Below are 22,423 nucleotides of genomic sequence, written 5' to 3' on the forward strand. Positions count from 1 at the left end.
ATGGCTGCAACACGTGCCAAAGTAGTTGGGAAAAGGCATGTTCACCACTGTGTTACATGGCCTTTTCTTTTAACAACACTCAATAAACGATTGGGAACTGAGGAAACTAATTGTTGAAGCTTTGAAAGTGGAATTCTTTCCCATTCTTGTTTTATGTAGAGCTTCAGTCGTTCAACAGTCCGGGGTCTCCGCTGTCGTATTTTACGCTTCATAATGCGCCACACATTTTCGATGGGGGACAGGTCTGGACTGCAGGCGGACCAGGAAAGTACCCGCACTCTTTTTTTACGAAGCCACGCTGTTGTAAGACGTGCTGAATGTGGCTTGGCATTGTCTTGCTGAAATAAGCAGGGGCGTCCATGAAAAAGACGGCGCTTAGATGGCAGCATATGTTGTTCCAAAACCTGTATGTACCTTTCAGCATTAATGGTGCCTTCACAGATGTGTAAGTTACCCATGTCTTGGGCACTAATGCACCCCCATACCATCACACATGCTGGCTTTTGAACTTTACGTCGATAACAGTCTGGGTGGTTCGCTTCCCCTTTGGTCCGGATGACACGATGTCGAATATTTCCAAAAACAATTTGAAATGTGGACTCGTCAGACCACAGAACACTTTTCCACTTTGCATGAGTCCATCTTAGATGATCTCGGGCCCAGAGAAGCCGGCGGCGTTTCTGGATGTTGTTGATAAATGGCTTTTGCTTTGCATAGTAGAGCTTTAACTTGCACTTACAGATGTAGCAACCAACTGTATTTAGTGACAGTGGTTTTCTGAAGTGTTCCTGAGCCCATGTGGTGATATCCTTTAGAGATTGATGTCGGTTTTTGATACAGTGCCGTCTGAGGGATCGAAGGTCACGGTCATTCAATGTTGGTTTCCGGCCATGCCGCTTACGTGGAGTGATTTCTCCAGATTCTCTGAACCTTTTGATGATATTATGGACCGTAGATGTTGAAATCCCTAAATTTCTTGCAATTGCACTTTGAGAAACGTTGTTCTTAAACTGTTTGACTATTTGCTCACGCAGTTGTGGACAAAGGGGTGTACCTCGCCCCATCCTTTCTTGTGAAAGACTGAGCATTTTTTGGGAAGCTGTTTTTATACCCAAGCATGGCACCCACCTGTTCCCAATTAGCCTGCACACCTGTGGGATGTTCCAAATAAGTGTTTGATGAGCATTCCTCAACTTTATCAGTATTTATTGCCACCTTTCCCAACTTCTTTGTCACGTGTTGCTGGCATCAAATTCTAAAGTTAATGATTATTTGCAAAAAAAAAAAATGTTTATCAGTTTGAACATCAAATATGTTGTCTTTGTAGCATATTCAACTGAATATGGGTTGAAAAAGATTTGCAAATCATTGTATTCCGTTTATATTTACATCCAACACAATTTCCCAACTCATATGGAAATGGGGTTTGTATATATATATATATATATATATATATATATATATATATATATATATATATATATATATATATATATATATATATATATATGAAAAGTAGTTTGCCTGCTGAAAAAGAGTGAGCACCCCTGTCCTACACGTTCAATACATACGCTTTCATTTGGACTGTGATCATTGACTATTTAATAGAAAATACATATATAATGTAGCATCTATCAATTGATTCTATCGATTATTTGAAAGTTAACATCAAAGTGTCTCACACACACATACACACACACACACACACACACACACACACACACACACACACACACACACACACACACACACACACACACACACACACACACACACACACACACACACACAGTCACGTCATGACTTCACAATTTATAATAACAAGTGAAACACATTTAATCTACATTTTATGATTTATATACAGTCATGAAGAAGAAGCAGTTGTCGTGTGCTTACACATGACATGTTCACATGACAAGTACTGAGACTGATATGGTCTCTTCAAATTTAAAGTGTTGTCTTTTTCTTTGATTTCTATGACAATCACAGGTGTTACTAAAACGCCACTCTCCACAGGCCACACTCACACCAGGTGGCTGTGTCTGCAGGCTGGATGGGAGTATACGAATAAGAGGAACATGCATCACTTCAAGCATGTAAAATAACACTTTAATGGTAGAAAAAGTGAAATAATAGCATTCAATCATTCATAGCATTCTGTTCTCCATCTGGAGCTGCTGCTGCCTTTAGCACTGCCAGTGTCTGCTGGCATGCAAACCACCAAACCTCAGCCTCATTTGTCCTGGCCTGCAGGAAGAATTAGACAACGCCATATGTAAATGAATAATAAGATTGTTTGTGACCCAAAAGAACTACATTCAGGTGAAACACGCAGAGCTTGGGCATGTGCAGTGAGTGAGTGACTCAAAGGCTTGGAGTCCAAAGAACATGATTAGATTAAATGTAGCAGACCTTGGATTAAGATTGCTCTTCAGAACATGACCATCTCACCCTTAATCCAGTTAACCAGTTACTGCTCCTTGGATTATACAGGCAAACAAGGACTGGGTCCTTGAGGGTGCATGGGAGTTTGCCCAACCAGTCTACATGTGTTTTGTGGACTTGGAGAAGGCATTCGACCGTGTCCCTCGGGAAGTCCTGTGGGGAGTGCTCAGAGTATGGGGTATCGGACTGTCTGATTGTGGCGGTCCGCTCCCTGTATGATCAGTGTCAGAGCTTGGTCCGCATTGCCGGCAGTAAGTCGGACACGTTTCCAGTGAAGGTTGGACTCCGCCAAGGCTGCCCTTTGTCACCGATTCTGTTCATAACTTTTATGGACAGAATTTGTAGGCGCAGTCAAGGCCTTGAGGGGATCCGGTTTGGTGGCTGCAGGATTAGGTCTCTGCTTTTTGCGGATGATGTGGTCCTGATGGCTTCATCTGGCCAGGATCTTCAGCTCTCGCTGGATCGGTTCGCAGCCGTGTGTGAAGCGACTGGGATGAGAATCAGCACCTCCAAGTCCGAGTCCATGGTTCTCGCCCGGAAAAGGGTGGAGTGCCATCTCCGGGTTGGGGAGGAGATCTTGCCCCAAGTGGAGGAGTTCAAGTACCTCGGAGTCTTGTTCACGAGTGAGGGAAGAGTGGATCGTGAGATCGACAGGCGGATCGTTGCGGCGTCTTCAGTAATGCGGACGCTTTTATCGATCCGTTGTGGTGAAGAAGGAGCTGAGCCGGAAGGCAAAGCTCTCAATTTACCGGTCGATCTACGTTCCCATCCTCACCTATGGTCATGAGCTTTGGGTTATGACCGAAAGGACAAGATCACGGGTACAAGCGGCCGAAATGAGTTTCCTCCGCCGGGTGGCGGGGCTCTCCCTTAGAGATAGGGTGAGAAGCTCTGCCATCCGGGGGGAGCTCAAAGTAAAGCCGCTGCTCCTCCACATCGAGAGGAGCCAGATGAGGTGGTTCGGGCATCTGGTCAGGATGCCACCCGAACGCCTCCCTAGGGAGGTGTTTAGGGCACGTCCGACCGGTAGGAGGCCGCGGGGAAGACCCAGGACACGTTGGGAAGACTATGTCTCCCAGCTGGCCTGGGAACGCCTCGGGGTCCCACAGGAAGAGCTGGACGAAGTGGCTGGGGAGAGGGAAGTCTGGGCTTCCCTGCTTAGGCTGCTGCCCCTGCGACCCGACCTCGGATAAGCGGAAGAAGATGGATGGATGGATGGATGGATGGACAAGGACTGACATTTAACTACCAATGGCAGCCAGTATATTAAAACAGGACAAAGCACATCATAACGCAATACATACTCATACCCTTAGTGTATGAAAAATGCCAGTAAATTTGCAGTTTTTAACGGCAAACTTTGTTCTCTTGCAGGTTATTGTCACCACGCCTATGGAGATGTTGAAAATTCAGCTCCAAGACGCTGGACGTATTGGTGAGCAAATCCAAACAGTCATGACGGCGTGGCGCAGTGGGAGAGTGGCCGTGCGCAACCCGAGGGTCCCTGGTTCAATCCCCACCTAGTACCAACCTCGTCATGTCCGTTGTGTCCTGAGCAAGACACTTCACCCTTGCTCCTGATGGGTGCTGGTTAGCGCCTTGCATGGCAGCTCCCTCCATCAGTGTGTGAATGTGTGTGTGAATGGGTAAATGTGGAAGTAGTGTCAAAGCGCTTTGAGTACCTTTAAGGTAGAAAAGCGCTATACAAGTACAACCCATTTATCATTTATCATTTATGATGCCTCAGTGTTTGGGTGTTACATTGGAGAAACAGTGGCCTCTTGTGGTCTTCTTTGGGATTGCAAAAACTTTATCCTCGTTTCTTACACTAAGAAATACTTGGGAATGTACACTTTTAACCCTTTGATGCATAACATATGCACACCCCTTTTAATGCACAACATGGGTAAAAAATGACCCGCATCAATTTCCCATGTTATTTCATGCTGCCTGATTGTTTCTTTGCTGTATCTTTTGAAATCAATGTATTTTATAATTTAATAATTCAAGTATTCTTTAAAAATCTTGTTTTTGATTACCACAAATCATTATTTATATTTTTCCTACCATACCTTATGAACAAAAGTATTTTTTGTAATACTACATCAAGTCAGCTGTCGCGGAGGCAAAAACTCGGACATGGGAGGAGTTCGGGGAAGCCATGGAAAACGACTTCCGGACGGCTTCGAAGCGATTCTGGACCACCATCCTCCGCCTCAGGAAGGGGAAGCAGTGCAATGTCAACACCGTGTATGGTGGGGATGGTGTTCTGCTGACCTCGACTGCGGATGTTGTGGATCGGTGGAGGGAATACTTCGAAGACCTCCTCAATCCTACCAGCACGTCTTCCTATGAGGAAGCAGGGCCTGGGGAATCTGTGGTGGGCTCTCCTATTTCTGGGGCTGAGGTTGCCGAGGTAGTTAAAAAGCTCCTCGGTGGCAAGGCCCCGGGGATGGATGAGATCCGCCCGGAGTTCCTTAAGGCTCTGGATGTTGTGGGGCTGTCTTGGTTGACAAGACTCTGCAACATCGCGTGGACATCGGGGGTGGTACCTCTGGATTGGCAGACCGGGGTGGTGGTTCCTCTCTTTAAGAAGGGGAACCGGAGGGTGTGTTCCAACTATCGTGGGATCACACTCCTCAGCCTTCCCGGTAAGGTCTATTCAGGTGTACTGGAGAGGAGGCTACGCCGGATAGTCCAACCTCGGATTCAGGAGGAACAGTGTGGTTTTCGTCCTGGTCGTGGAACTGTGGACCAGCTCTATACTCTCGGCAGGGTCCTTGAGGGTGCATGGGAGTTTGCTCAACCAGTCTACATGTGCTTTGTGGACTTGGAGAAGGCATTCGACCGTGTACCCCGGGAAGTCCTGTGGGGAGTGCTCAGAGAGTATGGGGTAACGGACTGTCTTATTGTGGCGGTTCGCTCTCTGTATAATCAGTGTCAGAGCTTGGTCCGCATTGCCGGCAGTAAGTCGGACTCGTTTCCAGTGAGGGTTGGACTCCGCCAAGGCTGCCCTTTGTCACCCATTCTGTTCATAACCTTTATGGACAGAATTTCTAGGCGCAGTCAAGGCGTTGAGGGTATCTGGTTTGGTGGCTGCAGGATTAGGTCTCTGCTTTTTGCAGATGATGTGGTCCTGATGGCTTCATCTGGCCAAGATCTTCAGCTCTCACTGGATCGGTTCGCAGCCGAGTGTGAAGCGACTGGGATGAGAATCAGTACCTCCAAATCCGAGTCCATGGTTCTCGCCCAGAAAAGGGTGGAGTGCCATCTCCGGGTTGGGGAGGAGATCTTGCCCCAAGTGGAGGAGTTCAAGTACCTCGGAGTCTTGTTCACGAGTGAGGGAAGAGTGGATGGTGAGATCGACAGGCGGATCGGTGCGGCGTCTTCAGTAATGCGGACGCTGTATCGATCCGTTGTGGTGAAGAAGGAGCTGAGCCAGAAGGCAAAGCTCTCGATTTACCGGTCGATCTACGTTCCCATCCTCACCTATGGTCATGAGCTTTGGGTCATGACCGAAAGGACAAGATCACGGGTACAAGCGGCCGAAATGAGTTTCCTCCGCCGGGTGGCGGGGCTCTCCCTTAGAGATAGGGTGAGAAGCTCTGTCATCCGGGGGGAGCTCAAAGTAAAGCCGCTGCTCCTCCACATCGAGAGGAGCCAGATGAGGTGGTTCGGGCATCTGGTCAGGATGCCACCCGAACGCCTCCCTCGGGAGGTGTTTCGGGCACGTCCGACCGGTAGGAGGCCACGGGAAGACCCAGGACACGTTGGGAAGACTATGTCTCCCGGCTGGCCTGGGAACGCCTCGGGATCCCCCGGGAGGAGCTGGACGAAGTGGCTGGGGAGAGGGAAGTCTGGGCTTCCCTGCTTAGGCTGCTGCCCCCGCGACCCCACCTCGGATAAGCGGAAGAAGATGGATGGATGGATGGATACTACATCAAGTTTACACACATGGGTCAAAAATGACCCGTTATCCAAGTGCGATTTAAAAATGGAGGAAGGCATATTACAAAAATATTTTACTTCAAATACTTATTTTAGATGTGATTCGGGCCAAACAATCATACATTTATTGTTTGAAACCTGTTTATTTGTCATTTTGGCAAACATCTGGCAGTAACAAAAATAAACTTGTGAATTAGACCAACGTAAAATAAAATTGTCAATTCAGTTCTTATGATTCTTTTATTCTTTATTAGTTAGTTATCAGATTCCTCACATGTAGCACACATTATCACTGTGCGTTTGTGCTCCTTGCACACAGATTTCTTGCACTGCGAACACCAGCTGCTGACTTTTCTGTCTTTGGCAGCTGGGCAGATCGCACACCTCTTCCTCTTCGCCGCGCCCTTCTGTCTTATGTCCTCTTCTGGTTGGGTGGTGACTATGGTTTGTTTTTCTATCCCGCATCTTCCCATTGCCTTTATGATATGCTTTTGGAGTGTGGGTGTGCCCTCCATGCGGCTCTTCATATGTGGCATGACCAGCTCTTTGCCTAGCTCCTTGATGCATTGGTGCCTGGTCCTCTTGTCGTCAAACCGTATGAAGCGGCGGATATCCTCATATCTGCTGAGCCCCATGGTGGCCTTGTACATTGGATTTTGCAGCGGATCCAGAAACAGCTCCCGCAAGGCCACATCCCAGCTCTTGTCCCCCCCTGAAAGGAGGGTCAAACCAATAATGGCCATGAATTCCTCTTTCTTGACACTTCTCCACGTTTTCCCTTTAGCTGCGGCTGCTCTTTGTCCCTCTAAGTTGGTGCATTTTAGAACCTCCTCAATGATGTTGTCACTGATGAACATATCCCATGCATCTTTCGGTGAAACAGCTCTTGATCCGGGTGTAGGTCCTGGGCAGCTTCTGACCCTCAGAATGTTATGGCTTCTTGTTCTGCTGGAAGTGGGGGGATTCTCATTCCAGTAAGACCCATTTTTACTCAGTCTATTAAACTGGGTCTGTGCTTCCTCTTCTGAGGATTCATCATCAGATGAGTCACCTATGTCTATGTCTTCTTCATCTAGGAGAGCTGGATTTGAAGACACACCCACACCTTCAGCTTGATCCTGGGGCACATAGTCCGGGTCATCATCCTCAGATATTTCAGACTCCGAATCATTTCCAATCGCCTCCTCATCTGGTTCTTCATCCAGCATCCTGAGAACCATCTCAGCTGTAAATCTTTTAGCCATACTCTGGATAAAGCAAATCAAACGTACAATACTGTAAAATGCACATCAATCTAAATTTCTATCTTGAGTTTTATGTTGGTGACCCAGCTATAAGATTAGTTTAGCTAACAAGAATATGTCAACAGTTAGCTAATAGTATTGTAAATATTTCCCTTTCTGACAAGTGATGCACTAAATTATGCCAACTCTCTCACAAGCAGTGACGTGCGGTGAGGTTCATGACTGGTGAGGCACTGACTTCATCACAGTCAGATTTACAAACATATGAACCCTAAAGAGTATCTTATTCACCATTTGATTGGCAGCAGTTAACGGGTTATGTTTAAAAGCTCATACCAGCATTCTTCCCTGCTTGGCACTCAGCATCAAGGGTTGGAATTGGGTGTTATTAAATCACCAAAAATTATTCCCGGGCGCGGCGCCGCTGCTGCCCACTGCTCCCCTCACCTCCCAGGGGGTGATCAAGGGGATGGGTCAAATGCAGAGGACAAATTTCATTACACCTAGTGTGTGTGTGACAATCATTGGTACTTTAACTTAACTTTAACTTTACACATACAAACTGTAGCACACAAAAAAGCACATTTAATTCAAAAAACGTTATTATGGTCTTACCTTTACTTATAAAATAAAACCATGAGCCGCTGTTGTGCTGGATTAATGCACCCCCTGATTGGAGTGTTATATCAACTAAAGCCCTCACTTAAACTTTCCACGTGCAAGATTGAATCTATTTAAAAAAGTGTAACCGAGGGTTTATAAATGTCGCCTATACTGTATGAAACTACAAAATAACAAACACGGAGGCTCCAGTTTACACGAGGACCACTTTATTTACCTTCTTTCAAAAACTTCCACTCCACTCCAACGTGTCACTTCCGCTCTTGGCGCCTTCAAAATAAGAGCTCAAGGCATATACTGTACAACAGCGCATAACAGGAACTTAACATCACAAAGAGGAAAGCCCATAAAAATATGTTACAAAAGTTATTTAATAAGAAGCCAAAAAGTGCAAAAACAATAATGTTCGGGTTGGAGGAGTTGTGAATTAGGTACACCTGCAGTGTGCAGGTGTGCCTAATGTTGTGGCCCTGCAGTCATTCACAACTCCTCCAACACGAACATTATTGTTTTTGCACTTTTTGGCTTCTTATGAAATAACTTTTTTAAATAGATTCAATCTTGCACGTGGAAAGTTTAAGTGTGGGCTTTAGTTGATATAACACTCCCGTCAGGGGTTGCCGTGCATTCTACGTCGGGGGTGCAGGAGGCGGGGCTACTGGAGCCTCAGCCAGTGCGTCTTTTGCAGCCGTTTTATGATCGCTCAGCACAAGAAATACTTTACACACATACAGTTGTTGACAAAATACACTGCACATTACATACCTCAGCTAACTAAACTATGGAAATGTATAATATAATTCATATAGCAATACGGTCTCACTGCACAGCAGGCCAGCAGTTAGCCGAGTCCGCAATCCATGGTGAGGCACAACTGAGTGACGTGCCTCAACTGGCTGCTGTTCACCGCACCGTCTCTTCTCAGTATTTGAACGGCAAATGTGAAAATTCAGCGATTTTAAATAAAAATAATCTAAAACTGGTGAAGTTAAATGGAAAATAACTTTATAGTATAATCACTGGATACATATAACAATTTAATAACGTTTTTTTCTTTTTACATTTTTTTTCTTTCCATGATGGCAGGTGAGGCCCTGCCTCACCTGCCTCTAGTGACTGCACGTCACTGCTCACAAGGCATCAAATATTTTCTTAAGTAGAACAATTGTAAAAGAACTTACTTACTTATCAGATGTTCAAAGGTGTTGAGTAGAAAAATGTGTCAAGTGAGCAGTTGTCCGCACCAAATACATTCCTAATTGCAAAAATGCTCAAATTCAAAAGGTTCCTACCAAATGTCACAGTGAATGCAGGTGGGTCATTTCTGACCCATGTGTGTGAAGTTGATGTATGAATACAAAAGCTGTGCTTGTTCATAGAGTAAGAAAGGAAACATAAAAAATATGATTTTAGCTGAACAAAAACATGATATTTACTGAATATATGTGATAGTAAACGATAAAATACATTTATTTGAAATATATAGCAAAGCAACACTCAGGCTAACATGAAATAACATAGAAAATAGATGTGGGTCATTTTTGACCCATGTTGTGCATTGGAAGGGTAGTAATACAAAAATCATTTTTATTCAAAAATTATGAAGAGAAAGAATAAAATAACAATGTTTAATGACCAAAAACAAGTTAATTGAGGAATACCTGGAATACTGAAAGATTACATTCAATTATTGCAAAGAAACAGATAATAAAAACTTGGTTGGGTCACATTTGACCCATGTTATGCATCAAAGGGTTAACCCCAATTTGTTTGTTTTCTTCTAATGCATTATAATATGGTATAGTAGTTAAACATAAATTTTCATTATACTGTATATTTTTCTGGTATTTGGCTGCATGTGGCACAAATTTTGACATTTTAAATGATCAAATATGTTTTTTTGCTGTATAAAGTGTCATGATCCTGTTTTGTGTTTTCTGTTTGTTTTGGACTCCTTGAGTTCCTGTTTGTGCACCTCCTGAGTTTAGTCACCATGGTTACTTATGATTTTCATTAGGGATGTCCGATAATGGCTTTTTGCCGATATCCGATATTCCGATATTGTCCAACTCTTTAATTACCGATACCGATATCAACCGATACCGATATCAACCGATATATACAGTCGTGGAATTAACACATTATTATGCCTAATTTGGACAACCAGGTATGGTGAAGATAAGGTAATTTTTAAAACAATTAATAAAATAATATAAATAAATTAAAAACATTTGCTTGAATAAAAAAGAAAGTAAAACAATATAAAAACAGTTACATAGAAACTAGTAATTAATGAAAATGAGTAAAATTAACTGTTAAAGGTTAGTACTATTAGTGGACCACAATGATGTGTGCTTACGGACTGTATCCCTTGCAGACTGTATTGATATATATTGATATATAATGTAGAAACCAGAATATTAATAACAGAAAGAAACAACCCTTTTGTGTGAATGAGTGTAAATGGGGGAGGTTTTTTTTTTTGGGTTGGTGCACTAATTGTAAGTGTATTTTGTGTTTTTTATGTTGATTTAATACAAAAAAAAAAAACATGATACCGATAATAAAAAAAACGATACCAATAATTTCCGATATTACATTTTAAAGCATTTATCGGCCAATAATATCGGCAGGGCGATATTATTGGACATCTCTAATGTGTACCCCTTTCATATATCGCATTTAGTTCCCACTAAAACATTCACATGTTGCACAATGAGATGTAAACCTGGGATCATGTGTACATTCCTGTAACTTTCTGTTTGTAAAATATACCTTTATTAGTATTTCTTTCATATAGTAACTAGGGATGTCCGATAATGGCTTTTTGCCGATATCCGATATTCCGATATTGTCCAACTCTTTAATTACCGATACCGATATCAACCGATACCGATATCAACCGATATATACAGTCGTGGAATTAACACATTATTATGCCTAATTTGGACAACCAGGTATGGTGAAGATAAGGTACTTTTAAAAAAATGTATAAAATAAAATAAGATAAATAAATTAAAAACATTTTCTTGAATAAAAAAGAACATTAAACAATATAAAAACCGTTACATAGAAACTAGTAATTAATGAAAATGAGTAAAATTAACTGTTAAAGGTTAGTACTATTAGTGGACCAGCAGCACGCACAATCATGTGTGCTTACGGACTGTATCCCTTGCAGACTGTATTGATATATATTGATATATAATGTAGGAACCAGAATATTAATAACAGAAAGAAACAACCCTGTGGAATGGGGGAGTTTTTTTTGGGGGGGGTTGGTGCACTAATTGTAAGTGTATTTTGTGTTTTTTATGTTGATTTAATACAAAAAAACAAAACACGGCAGGACGATATTATTGGACATCTCTAATGTGTACCCCTTTCATATATCGTATTTAGTTCCCACTAAAACATTCACATGTTGCACAATGAGATGTAAACATGGGATCATGTGTACATTCATGTAACTTTCTGTTTGTAAAATATACCTTTATTAGTATTTCTTTCATATAGTAACTAGGGATGTCCGATAATGGCTTTTTGCCGATATCCGATATTCCGATATTGTCCAACTCTTTAATTACCGATTCCGATATCAACCGATACCGATATCAACCGATATATACAGTCGTGGAATTAACACATTATTATGCCTAATTTGGACAACCAGGTATGGTGAAGATAAGGTACTTTTAAAAAAATTTATAAAATAAAATAAGATAAATAAATTAAAAACATTTTCTTGAATAAAAAAGAAAGTAAAACAATATAAAAACCGTTACATAGAAACTAGTAATTAATGAAAATGAGTAAAATTAACTGTTCAAGGTTAGTACTATTAGTGGACCAGCAGCACGCACAATCATGTGTGCTTACGGACTGTATCCTGGGAGACTGTATTGATATATATTGATATATAATGTAAGAACCAGAATATTAATAACAGAAAGAAACAACCCTTTTGTGTGAATGAGTGTAAATGGGGGAGTTTTTTTTGGGGTTGGTGCACTAATTATAAGTGTATCTTGTGTTTTATATGTTGATTTAATAAAAAAAAAAAAAAAAAAAAAAAAAATACCGATAATAAAAAAAACGATACCGATAATTTCCGTTATTACATTTTAACGCATTTATCGGCCGATAATATCGGACATCCCTAATTTTCACCTGCCTCTGTTGTTCGGGACACTCACCTGTTTGTAATCAAGAGACACTATTTAAGCCTGCCTTTGCTGGTCACCCATCCTGGCGTCATTGTTTTGCCTCATGCCTTGCCACGTAAGTCGTGTTAGTTTCATGCCACAGTTCCCTGAGTATTCCATGTCCATAGTTTATGCTAAGTATTCGCTTCACGCAGCCTTGTCTACATAAGTCTTGTTTAATTTCATGCCACAGTTTCGTGAGGTTTCATGCCTATAGTTCCATGTTTCCTGCCCTATGTTTTTGCCTTAGCTTCTGCGTGCGATAGGCACGCTTGCCTTTGTTTTGTAAGGTGGATGATTTTGGATAATTACATCATGTTTTTACCTGCACGCCTTGTCCGGAGTAGTCCGTTTTCATCCCGGGAAAACGAACCGCGCAGTAAGCCGCAACCAAACTGTGACAGAATGAAGCCAGCATTCAGTTTTCCCGCAACGGACGTGGAGGAGATGGATGAAGGTACGTGGGAGGTGTTGCGCACAATGGAGGCGGAGACTCTTCGCTATTCCCCCTTGGAGCGGCAGGACCTGTTATGGGGTCCTAACGGAAAGTTGGTCCCAATCAACTCCGTAAGGCCCGAGGACATTGCCACACCTCCGCAGTACCGGACGCGTCAGCGAAGACGGAAGCCGTCCAAAAGGGCTTCACTTCGCTGCCAGGACGCGCCACTCCCTCAGACTCCTCCTCCGGTACACAGCACGCCACAAGCTGCCCAGTCTTCCCCTGATGACGTCACTCCGTCCACTGCTGATGACGTCATGGACCAGGATTTTTTTTTCTTCTGAATTCTGTTTTTTTCTGTCAGCCACCCCCAAAAGACGCTGGATCCTTTATAAAACATTATCAGAAAATGTTTTTGGAAATTAGAGCTAGTCAGTCCAAGCCACCTAATTTTCAAGCTCCGGCCCCCAAGACTCAAGCCCCGCCCACGTCACAGACCTTTTCTTTTTGTCCGCCCACACAACCTCAGGTGGGGGATAGAAATAGACTTTTTGGACAATTTAAAGGTATTCGTCCTGGTCGTGGAACTGTGGACCAGCTCTGTACTCTCGTCAGGGTCCTTGAGGGTGCATGGGAGTTTGCCCAACCAGTCTACATGTGTTTTGTGGACTTGGAGAAGGCATTCGACCGTGTCCCTCGGGAAGTCCTGTGGGGAGTGCTCAGAGAGTATGGGGTTTCAGACTGTCTGATTGTGGCGGTCCGCTCCCTGTATGATCAGTGTCAGAGCTTGGTTCGCATTGCCGGCAGTAAGTCGGACACGATTCCGGTGAGGGTTGGACTCCGCCAAGGCTGCCCTTTGTCACCGATTCTGTTCATAACTTTGATGGACAGAATTTCTAGGCGCAGTCAAGGCGTTGAGGGGATCTGGTTTGGTGGCTGCAGGATTAGGTCTCTGCTTTTTGCAGATGATGTGGTCCTGATGGCTTCATCTGGCCAGGATCTTCAGCTCTCACTGGATCGGTTCGCAGCCGAGTGTGAAGCGACTGGGATGAGAATCAGCACCTCCAAGTCCGAGTCCATGGTTCTCGCCCGGAAAAGGGTGGAGTGCCATCTCCGGGTTGGGGAGGAGATCTTGCCCCAAGTGGAGGAATTCAAGTACCTCGGAGTCTTGTTCACGAGTGACGGAAGAGTGGATCGTGAGATTGACAGGCGGATCGGTGCGGCGTCTTCAGTAATGCGGACGCTGTATCGATCCGTTGTGGTGAAGAAGGAGCTGAGCCAGAAGGCAAAGCTCTCAATTTACCGGTCGATCTACGTTCCCATCCTCACCTATGGTCATGAGCTTTGGGTTATGACCGAAAGGACAAGATCACGGGTACAAGCGGCCCAAATGAGTATCCTCCGCCGGTTGGCGGGGCTCTCCCTTAGAGATAGGGTGAGAAGCTCTGCCATCCGGGGGGAGCTCAAAGTAAAGCCGCTGCTCCTCCACATCGAGAGGAGCCAAATGAGGTGGTTCGGGCATCTGGTCAGGATGCCACCCGAGCGCCTCCCTAGGGAGGTGTTTAGGGCACGTCCAACTGGTAGGAGGCCACGAGGAAGACCCAGGACACGTTGGGAAGACTATGTCTCCCGGCTGGCCTGGGAACGCCTCGGGATCCCCCGGGAGGAGCTGGACGAAGTGGCTGGGGAGAGGGAAGTCTGGGCTTCCCTGCTTAGGCTGCTGCCCCCGCGACCAAACCTCGGATAAGCGGAAGAAGATGGATGGATGGACAATTTAAAGGGGAGGAGTCTACCCCCCTCCTGACCTCCCTCCACCAAAGTAGAGTGGACCACTATACTGTAGCACTGAGGGACTTAATTCATACCGTAAAAGCAATAAATTTATAGCTTCAGGTGTTTATTTAGGGCAACTTTAAAGTGGACGGGATGCTATTTCGGAGCATATTGTTTATTGTTTATTGAATGGATCCCCATTAGCTGACGCCAAGGCGACTGCTAGTCTTCCTGGGGTCCATATAGGAGCATACAAAATAAAAATACAAAGAATACATGCAATAACAGACATTATACAATGAAAAACATAAGATAAAAAGCTAGTTAAAACCAGTATTAAAAATTCACGTCATGTGGGCAGCTGCAATAGGTGTATCTTCAAAGCTGTCTTGAATGACAATTTACTTTGTGAGAGATTAATGTGAGATGGCAAACCATTCCAGAATGATGTACATCTATACATGACTGTATGTTTGAGGAGATTGGTCCTGGGAGCAGGAAGTGCCAAATAGTCATTGCTGGCATTCCTAGTGTCATGAATATGTGTCTTAGTTGATTTTAAAAACTGTTTGTAAAAGTAATCTGGTGATTGATCTAACATGATAGTTCTAAAGAACATAAGGAGACTACAATGCATCTTTTGTTCAACAGACAACCAGGACAGGCGTGAATGCATAAATGAAATATTAGTGTGCAAAGTAGCAGTCGAGCCGCTCTGTTCTGAGCAAGTTGCAGTTTGTTCAGGTCAGACTTAGTCGTAGCGGACCATATTATAGGACAGTAATGAAGATGACAGAAAACCAAGGACTGTATGACTTGAGCCATTGTTGAAGATGTCAAGAAGGTGGAGCACTTCCTGACCATGGCTAAACCTCTTCCCATTTTCATTGAAATACCATCAATATGATGGGACCATGACAGTTGACTGTCTAACAGCACACCAAACAGTTTTGCTTTTTTAACCTGCTCAATACGTATGTCTGACATTAAAATATGAAGCTGTGGGTCATCAACAAGCATATGCCTGGATCCAAAAAGAATGCTTTTTGTTTTGTCAATATTCACAACAAGTTTACTATCATTTACCCAGCGTGCCACTCTCTCCAGGTCCTGATTGAAGTTATTTTCTAGGTCATTTAATGTAGATGCAGTACTGTATAGAGTTGTGTCATCTGCATACATAACCATATTGGTGTTTGTTGTAACACTGGGAAGATCATTAGTAAAAATAATAAAAAGTAAAGGACCTAAGCAGCTTCCTTGAGGCACGCCGCAGTAATTGTACTTGCGTTCGGATAGGCCAGCATTAAAACACACTCTCTGTGATCTTCCTGATAGATAGCTCAACATCCAAGAAAGTGACATACTATTAAAACCATATTTTCTCAGTTTGGAGATCATTATGTTGTGATCTATGACATCGAATGCCGCACTAAAGTCAATCAGGACAGTACCAACCATCTTCCTGACATCCATTTGTGACAGCCAGTCATCAGTCAGTTGAGCTAGAGCAGTTGAGTGACCTTGCCTATGAGCATGCTGGGAACCCGACATCAGTTTGTTGTAGGTAAAGTAATCTTGAATTTGTTTGAAAACAACTTTTTCCATCAATTTACCAAGAACAGGAAGTATGCTTATTGGTCTACTGTTTTTACCAGTAAAATCTTTATTTTTGTCCTTTGGTAGAGGGATGACCTTTGCCTCCTTCCAAACCCCAGGACAGACTCCATATCTTAATGATTTATTAAATATATGACAAATCGGAGTTGATACATGGCATGCTGCCATACTTGCCAACCTTGAGACCTCCGATTTCGGGAGGGGGGGGGGGGCGTGGTTGGGGGCGGGGTTAAGAGGGGAGGAGTATATTTACAGCTATAATTCACTAAGTCAAGTATTTCATATTATATATATATATATATATATATATATATATATATATATATATATATATATATATATATATATATATATATACACACAAGTAATACTTGACTTTCAGTGAATTCTAGCTATAAATATATATTTATTTTATTATATATATATATCCATCCATCCATTTTCTACCGCTTATTCCCTTTGGGGTCGCGGGGGGTGCTGGAGCCTATCTCAGCTACAATCAGGCGGAAGGCGGGGTACACCCTGGACAAGTCGCCACCTCATCGCAGGGCCAACACAGATAGACGGACAACATTCACACTCACATTCACACACTAGGGCCAATTTTTGTGTTGCCAATCAACTTATCCCCAGGTGCATGTCTTTGGAAGTGGGAGGAAGCCGGAGTACCCGGAGGGAACCCACGCAGTCACGGGGAGAACATGCAAACTCCACACAGAAAGATCCCGAGCCCGGGATTGAACCCAAGACTACTCAGGACCTTCGTATACATCAAAATAAATACTTGAATTTCAGTGTTCATTTATTTACACATATACACACAGATAGCACTCATCTACTCATTGTTGAGTTGAAGGTTGAATTGTCCATCCTTGTTCTATTCTCTGTCACTATTTTTCTAACCATGCTGATGATGCATTGATGTGTGGCACGCACAAAAGTGCTTTCATCAAATGCACTAGATGGCAGTATTGTCCTGTTTAAGAGTGTCACAACATTGCTGTTTACGGCAGACGAACTGCTTTACGGTAGACGTGACTGCTGTTGTTGTGTGTTGTTGCCGCGCTGGGTCTGGGAGGACGTTAATGAAACTGCCTAACAATAAACCCACATAAGAAACCAAGAACTCGCCCTCTATCATTCTACAGTTATAACGTGATTGGGCAGGTACGCTGTTTATTTTGTGGGAAAGCGGACTCAGGTCAGCATGGACCTGAGTCCGCTTGAATTTCAGGAGATTTTCGGGAGAAAATTTGTCCCGGGAGGTTTTTGGGAGAGGTGCTGAATTTCGGGAGTCTCCCGGAAAATCCGGGAGGGTTGGCAAGTGAATGCCGCAATTCTTAACAATTTGCCATATAGCATGTCCGTCCCAGCAGGTTTATCAGATGGCAGTGATAACAACAATTTCTCAATATCAGAACTACTAACTGGTACAAAATCGAACGTGCAGTTTTTACCCTTCATATGATAACGGTTTATATTAGGGGTGTCAAAGTTAATGCGTTAACGCATGCAATTAATAACACAAAATATTGCATTAATCGTCTATAAACACAGATTAATCATGCAATTGAATCTGACTGCACTTTCCTTCAACAGCGAATGGTGGCAGCAGCGTGGGTTGTTGTACGGTCAATGCATACGCCAGCGCAAAGATGAGTGAGGCAGATGGTTTCAAAATAAACCCCGGCAGAACTAATTTGCATAAATTGTAGAGATGAGTTTTCTAATCATCCAAACACAACAAGTCTAAAATAGTATCTAGAAGAAAAACATGTTTTTAGGCAGCCGCTAACAGGAATGCTACTATTTCATTGAACATAGTTTGGTGCCGTTTACCCATGCTGATGTCGTCAACAGAAATAGCACAGTTAAGTTAAGCAACACTTTTTCTTAGAACTGCAATTAATCAACATTTATATGTGTGATTAATATGAATAAAAAATTTAATAATTTGATACTACTAGTTTGTATATATCTGTGGAGTAGTGATAAAAACCAAGGACCCAGATTTCCCTCGCCCGGACGTGGGTCACCGGGGCCCCCCTCTGGAGCCAGGCCCGGAGGTGGGGCATGATGGCGAGCGCCTGGTGGCCGGGCCTGTCCCCATGGGGCCCGGCCGGGCACAGCCCGAAGAGGCAACGTGGGTCCCCCCTCCAATGGGCTCACCACCCATAGCAGGGGTCATAGAGGTCGGGTGCGATGTGAGCTGGGCGGAAGCCGAAGGCAGGGCACTTGGCGGTCCGATCCTCGGCTACAGAAGCTAGCTCTTGGGACGTGGAACGTCACCTCGCTGGGGGGGAAGGAGCCTGAGCTAGTGCGCGAGGTGGAGAAGTTCCGGCTAGATATAGTCGGACTCACTTCGACGCACAGCAAGGGCTCTGGAACCAGTTCTCTCGAGAGGGGCTGGACTCTCTTCCACTCTGGCGTTGCCGGCAGTGAGAGGCGACGGGCTGGGGTGGCAATTCTTGTTTCCCCCCGGCTCAGAGCCTGTACGTTGGAGTTCAACCCGGTGGACGAGAGGGTAGCTTCCCTCCGCCTTCGGGTGGGTGAACGGGCCCTGACTGTGGTTTGCGCTTACGCGCCAAACCGCAGCTCAGAGTACCCACCCTTTTTGGATTCACTCGAGGGAGTACTTGAGAGTGCTCCCCCGGGTGATTCCCTCGTTCTACTGGGGGACTCATGTTGGCAACGACAGTGAAACCTGGAGAGGCGTGATTGGGAAGAATGGCTGCCCGGATCTGAACCTGAGCGGTGTTTTGTTATTGGACTTTTGTGCCCGTCACAGATTGTCCATAACGAACACCATGGATTTGCGGCCTCATGTTTTGGACACTCGGGTGAAGAGAGGGGCGGAGCTTTCTACCGATCACCACCTGGTGGTGAGTTGGCTGCGATGGTGGGGGAGGATGCCGGACAGACCTGGCAGGCCCAAACGCATTGTGAGGGTTTGCTGGGAACGTCTGGCAGAGTCTCCTGTCAGAGAGAGTTTCAATTCCCACCTCCGGAAGAACTTTGAACATGTCACGAGGGAGGTGCTGGACATTGAGTCTGAATGGACCATGTTCCGCGCCTCTATTGTCGAGGCGGCTGATTGGAGCTGTGGCCGCAAGGTAGTTGGTGCTTGTCGTGGCGGTAATCCTAGAACCCGTTGGTGGACACCGGCGGTGAGGGATGCCGTCAAGCTGAAGAAGGAGTCCTATCGGATTCTTTTGGCTCATAGGACTCCTGAGGCAGCGGACAGGTACCGACAGGCCAAGCGGTGTGCGGCTTCAGCGGTCACAGAGGCAAAAACTCGGACATGGGAGGAGTTCGGGGAAACCATGGAAAACGACTTCCGGACGGCTTCGAAGCAATTCTGGACCACCATCCGCCTCCTCAGGAAGGGGAAGCAGTGCACTATCAACACCGTGTATGGTGAGGATGGTGTTCTGCTGACCTCGACTGCAGATGTTGTGGATCGGTGGAGGGAATACTTCGAAGACCTCCTCAATCCCACCAACACGTCTTCCTATGAGGAAGCAGTGCCTGGGGAGTCTGTGGTGGGCTCTCCTATTTCTGGGGCTGAGGTTGCTGAGGTAGTTAAAAAGCTCCTCGGTGGCAAGGCCCCAGGGGTAGATGAGATCCGCCCGGAGTTCCTTAAGGCTCTGGATGCTGTGGGGCTGTCTTGGTTGACAAGACTCTGCAGCATCGCGTGGACATCGGGGGCGGTACCTCTGGATTGGCAGACCGGGGTGGTGGTTCCTCTCTTTAAGAAGGGGAACCGGAGGGTGTGTTCTAACTATCGTGGGATCACACTCCTCAGCCTTCCCGGTAAGGTCTATTCAGGTGTACTGGAGAGGAGGCTACGCCGGATAGTCGAACCTCGGATTCAGGAGGAACAGTGTGGTTTTCGTCCTGGTCGTGGAACTGTGGACCAGCTCTATACTCTCGGCAGGGTCCTTGAGGGTGCATGGGAGTTTGCCCAACCAGTCTACATGTGTTTTGTGGACTTGGAGAAGGCATTCGACCGTGTCCCTCGGGAAGTCCTGTGGGGAGTGCTCAGAGAGTATGGGGTATCGGACTGTCTGATTGTGACAGTCCGCTCCCTGTATGCTCAGTGCCAGAGCTTGGTCCGCATTGCCGGCAGTAAGTCGGACACGTTTCCAGTGAGGGTTGGACTCCGCCAAGGCTGCCCTTTGTCACCGATTCTGTTCATAACTTTTATGGACAGAATTTCTAGGCGCAGTCAAGGCGTTGAGGGGATCTGGTTTGGTGGCTGCAGGATTAGGTCTCTGCTTTTTGCAGATGATGTGGTCCTGATGGCTTCATCTGGCCAGGATCTTCAGCTCTCACTGGATCGGTTCGCAGCCGAGTGTGAAGCGACTGGGATGAGAATCAGCACCTCCAAGTCCGAGTCCATGGTTCTCGCCCGGAAAAAGGTGGAGTGCCATCTCCGGGTTGGGGAGGCGATCTTGCCCCAAGTAAAGGAGTTCAAGTACCTCGGAGTCTTGTTCACGAGTGAGGGAAGAGTGGATCGTGAGATCGACAGGCGGATCGGTGCGGCATCTTCAGTAATGCGGACGCTGTATCGATCCGTTGTGGTGAAGAAGGAGCTGAGCCGGAAGGCAAAGCTCTCAATTTACCGGTCGATCTACGTTCCCATCCTCACCTATGGTCATGAGCTTTGGGTTATGACCGAAAGGACAAGATCACGGGTACAAGCGGCCGAAATGAGTTTCCTCTGCCGGGTGGCGGGGCTCTCCCTTAGAGATAGGGTGAGAAGCTCTGTCATCCGGGAGGAGCTCAAAGTAAAGCCGCTGCTCCTCCACATCGAGAGGAGCCAGATGAGGTGGTTCGGGCATCTGGTCAGGATGCCTCCCGAACGCCTCCCTAGGGAGGTGTTTAGGGCACGTCCGACCGGTAGGAGGCCGCGGGGAAGACCCAGGACACGTTGGGAGAACTATGTCTCCCGGCTGGCCTGGGAACGCCTCGGGGTCCCACAGGAAGAGCTGGACGAAGTGGCTGGGGAGAGGGAAGTCTGGGCTTCCCTGCTTGGGCTGCTGCCCCCGCGACCCGACCTCGGATAAGCGGAAGAAGATGGATGGATGGATGGATAGTTTGTATATATCTGTGGAGTAGTGATGGGTCCGGCAACACCGATGCATCGGCGCATGCGTCGAGCTCATAGAGCAAAACCCTGTGTCGGTGCGCGTACCGCTTTTAGAAAGTCACGTGACCGATCATGTGCTGTTTTGGTCACGTGACCGATACGCGAACTGTTGCGCACTGACGCCTCCTCTGTGCCCTGTGAGCGGCTCTTTTCTACAGCCGGAGAAATAATAACTAAGAGAAATCGTCTAAAATGTAATACGTCGGAAAAACTTTTTTTTTTTTTTTTTAATAAAAATGTGTAAATAAATAAAATAAAAAAAATTCCCAGTCCACAATCATCCACAACACGTTCTCTTAGATTTCCATGTTATGATACATGTTCACATTATTTATTGACTGTATCTAAAAAAGATACAAATATATTTTTATTTAAATGAAGATATGAAATAATCCTAAATGAAATACAATGACTTGGTTTATATTATTGTATATACTAGGGCAGGGGTCACCAACGCGGTGCCCGCGGTCACCAGGTAGCCCGTAAGGACCAGATCAGTCGCCCGCTGGCCTGTTCTAAAAATAGCTCAAAGAGCAGCACTTACCAGTGAGCTGCCTCTATTTTTTAAATTGTATTTATTTACTAGCAAGCTGGTCTCGCTTTGCTCGACATTTTTAATTCTAAAAGAGACAAAACTCAAATAGAATTTGAAAATCCAAGAAAATATTTTAAAGACTTGGTCTTCACTTGGAATAAGCGGTAGAAAATGGATGGATGGATGGGTCTTCACTTGTTTAAATAAATTCATTTATTTTTTACTTTGCTTCTTATTACTTTTAGAAATACAATTTTAGAGAAAAAATACAACCTTAAAAATGATTTTAGGATTTTTAAACAAATATACCTTTTTACCTTTTAAATGTCTTCCTCTTCTTTCCTGACAATTTAAGTCAATGTTCAAGTAATTTTTTAAATTTTTTTATTGTAAAGAATAATAAATATTTTAGCTTCTGGTTTTTCGACGAAGAATATTTGT

At 44.9% G+C, this 22,423-nt stretch overlaps 1 protein-coding gene across 1 annotated transcript in view; it reads left to right on the forward strand.

Moving 5' to 3' along the window:
* Nucleotides 1–22,423, forward strand: part of slc25a22a (solute carrier family 25 member 22a) — a 51,583-nt gene that overhangs the window by 20,417 nt on the left and 8,743 nt on the right. The window contains exon 7 of the mRNA XM_061969533.2: nucleotides 3,820–3,880. Coding sequence (XP_061825517.1) covers nucleotides 3,820–3,880 — 61 coding nt within the window. The remainder of the gene's footprint in view (nucleotides 1–3,819; nucleotides 3,881–22,423) is intronic.

The sequence above is a fragment of the Nerophis lumbriciformis genome, linkage group LG10 (assembly GCF_033978685.3).
Source record: "Nerophis lumbriciformis linkage group LG10, RoL_Nlum_v2.1, whole genome shotgun sequence".
In the NCBI taxonomy this organism is placed as follows: Eukaryota; Metazoa; Chordata; class Actinopteri; order Syngnathiformes; family Syngnathidae; genus Nerophis; species Nerophis lumbriciformis.